Consider the following 2,943-nt stretch of genomic DNA (forward strand, 5'->3'; position numbering starts at 1 on the left):
CAATTGTCACTTTCCTGTATTAAATCTTCACTGCAATTTTAATTTTAACATGTTAACAATATCTATTTTTACCCTTTTGCTTTAAAAAAGTTCAAATAAAAATTGTCACTTTCCTATGGTACATCTTCACTGAAATTTTAATTTAACATGTTAACAATATCTATTTTTACCCATTTGCTTTAAAAAAATTCAAAATAGTTGAAAAATAACGATTATGATAATTGTCACTTTTCTATGGTACATCTTCATTGAAATTTTATTTTTACATGTTAATAATATAAATTATAACCTATTTACGACACAATAAATCAAATAAGTTAAAAAATAACAATTATTACAATTGTCACTTTTCTGTGTTACTTACATTACATTTTCATTAAAATTTTAATATAAATTTTTTTTAAATATAAATTTTTACCCATATATGTTAAAAAACAAGGAAAAAGATGATTCTTTAGATTGCGGGTCTTACAGAGCTATTAAACTCTTGGAACATGCAATAAAGGTATTTGAGAGGGTGTTAGAGAAGTGAATAAGGGAACATACTAAAATTGATGAAATGCAGTATGGTTTTACTTAGGGAAAAGGCACGACAGATGCAATTTTTGTGGTGAGGCAAATACAGGAGAAGTATCTTGCGAAGGAAAAGAAAATATGCGTTTGTTGATTTAGAGAAAGCATTTGACAGGGTGCCGCATAACGTTACTAGATGGGCCTTGAGAAAATCAGATGTGGAGGAATGGTTGGTTATCGCAGTGATGGCAATGTATGTAGGAGCATAAACAGCAGTACGGACGGATTATGGTGATAGTGAAAGCTTTGAGGTGAAAGTAGGACTTCATCAAGGATCCGTGCTGAATCCATTATTATTTATCTTAGTAATGGATGTGGTGGCTAGAGAAATGCGTGAAAGATTTCCCTGGGAGCTATTATATGCAGATGACCTGATATTAATGGCAAACAGTGAGGAAGAAATGAGGGATAAAATTAGTATATGGAAGATGACTATGGAAGCAAAGGGTCTGAAAATGTATGCATCAAAGACAAAGGTGATGATTGGTGGGGAAAATCTAAAGATGGAGGAATCCAGCAAGTGGCCTTGTGGTGTATGTGGGGAGGGAGTTGCTAGAAATTCAATCCAATGCACCAGATGCTAAAAATGGGTACATAATAGATGTAGCGGAAAAGAGTTAGAAAGAATGACCTTTATTAGTAGAACATGTAGATACACAATAATGATAACGTTGAAAATGGTGGTATGGATATTGGCAATGGGTTAACCCTAGAAAAAGTGGGTAAGTTTTGTTATTTGGGTGATATGCTAAACGCAGATGGTGGTGTAGATTCTGCCGTTGTTGCAAGGGTCAGCCAAGCTTGGAAGAAGTTCAGAGAGATGTCGTCTATTCTTACAAATAAAAAAGTATCTCTGAAGTTGAAGGGGAAAGTTTACGTAAGCTTTTGTTTAGTTTATGGCGGCGAAACATTGACAATGAAAGCCACTCACGAAGCCAAATTAGAAAGAACAGAGATGAGGATAATTAGATGGAGTGTAGGGTATCTTTGAGAGAAAGAAAAACTAGCAAGGAATTGCGAGCAAGATTGGGTATAGAAAGGATTGGAGTGGTAATGCGACGAATTAGACTAAGATGGTTTGGGCATGTGGAACGTATGACAAAATATAATGGGTAAAGAGATGCACTTTGATTGAGGTAAGGATCAAGACCTAGAGGAAGACCCAAGATGACGTGGACAAATGTGATAGCGGCGGATATGAGAAGCATGAATCTTACAAATATTGATGCTCAGGTCCGTCAAAAATGGAAAAGAAAAATCAGAGGGAAAACTGGTTTACCCGGGTAAACCTGGAAATTGCCATAAAACGGAGAAGAAGATTTAATCATATATTTTCATATATTATATTAATATCTAAAAATCATTATTTTAGTTAAATTTTGATAAATGTGATATCTAGTCATAAAATTTTTAGCTCATTTCATACATTTTCACAATAGAATCCTAACTTAGGTTTATGCAAGAGTATTAAAAATGGTATCTGTATCTAGATACATTTTAAAAATTGTATCTGTATCAAGATAACCTTTTGGACGATGTATCTGTATTTGGATCTAGATAACTTTTTAGACGATGTATCTGTATCTAGATCCATTTAAAAAGTATCATTTAACAACTCTGCTAAAAAGCAATTAATTATAATCAATCAAAATTTGATTTTATTAAATAAAAAATTGAGATTAAATAAATAATTTAAAATTCTATTTTTACTTAATATTATTGGAAAAAAAATATATTTACTAGCTTATATTTTTATTTTGAAAATATAATTATATATACAATATTGTGATTATATTTTGAAATTTATATCAAATAATATTATAATATATTGTGTTAAAAGATATAAGACATTTATTTGTAATAAATATTTTTATAATTGAAAAGATATTAAAATAATATTATATATATATACATATTACATTATCATTTTAAAAGCTAAAATTATAACAATATTTAATCAGCTAAAAAAATATTTCTCAAATAATAGGTGCTGAACTAGGAGGGAAAAGGGAGTGTTTCGAAGAAACATTTGTATTTTGAATTGAATTTTTTGTTTAAGAGATAGAGACTCGTTTTTGACCTCTGTTAATGAAATTCTTCTACCCAATTGATTTAAGAACTTTAGGGATTGGGGACCGGGGTTTCCCAGAACGCTAAAAATTAGGGGAATAAATATAAAAGAATTAGGGAGGAATCTATATTTATTAAACTTATTGATTTCTTGGAGTTCCAAGGGGTCGGTATTTCCGTTAACCGGAAAGGAGGTAGCACACTAGACATCTCAGACAAGTCTTTTGCCGCCGTGCCAAGACGTCAAAGACATGCCATCGGGGCGCTTACCGTCCGCATTTAGGAGACCTAATGACTCCA

General features: G+C 31.6%; 1 protein-coding gene across 1 annotated transcript; it reads left to right on the forward strand.

Moving 5' to 3' along the window:
- The first annotated feature begins 1,258 nt into the window (after positions 1-1,258).
- On the forward strand, positions 1,259-1,564 carry LOC135927603 (uncharacterized). Its single transcript, XM_065463711.1, has one exon. The coding sequence runs from the start codon at positions 1,259-1,261 to the stop codon at positions 1,562-1,564; it is 306 nt and encodes a 101-aa protein (XP_065319783.1).
- The last annotated feature ends 1,379 nt before the right edge of the window (positions 1,565-2,943 follow it).

This window comes from Gordionus sp. m RMFG-2023, chromosome 1 (assembly GCF_954871325.1).
Source record: "Gordionus sp. m RMFG-2023 chromosome 1, tfGorSpeb1-WG-v2, whole genome shotgun sequence".
NCBI classification, from domain to species: Eukaryota; Metazoa; Nematomorpha; class Gordioida; order Chordodea; family Parachordodidae; genus Gordionus; species Gordionus sp. m RMFG-2023.

Coding starts and splice junctions, on each gene's coding strand:
- LOC135927603 (XM_065463711.1), top strand. CDS start 1,259: ATGGATATTGGCAATGGGTTAACCCTAGAAAAAGTGGGTAAGTTTTGT.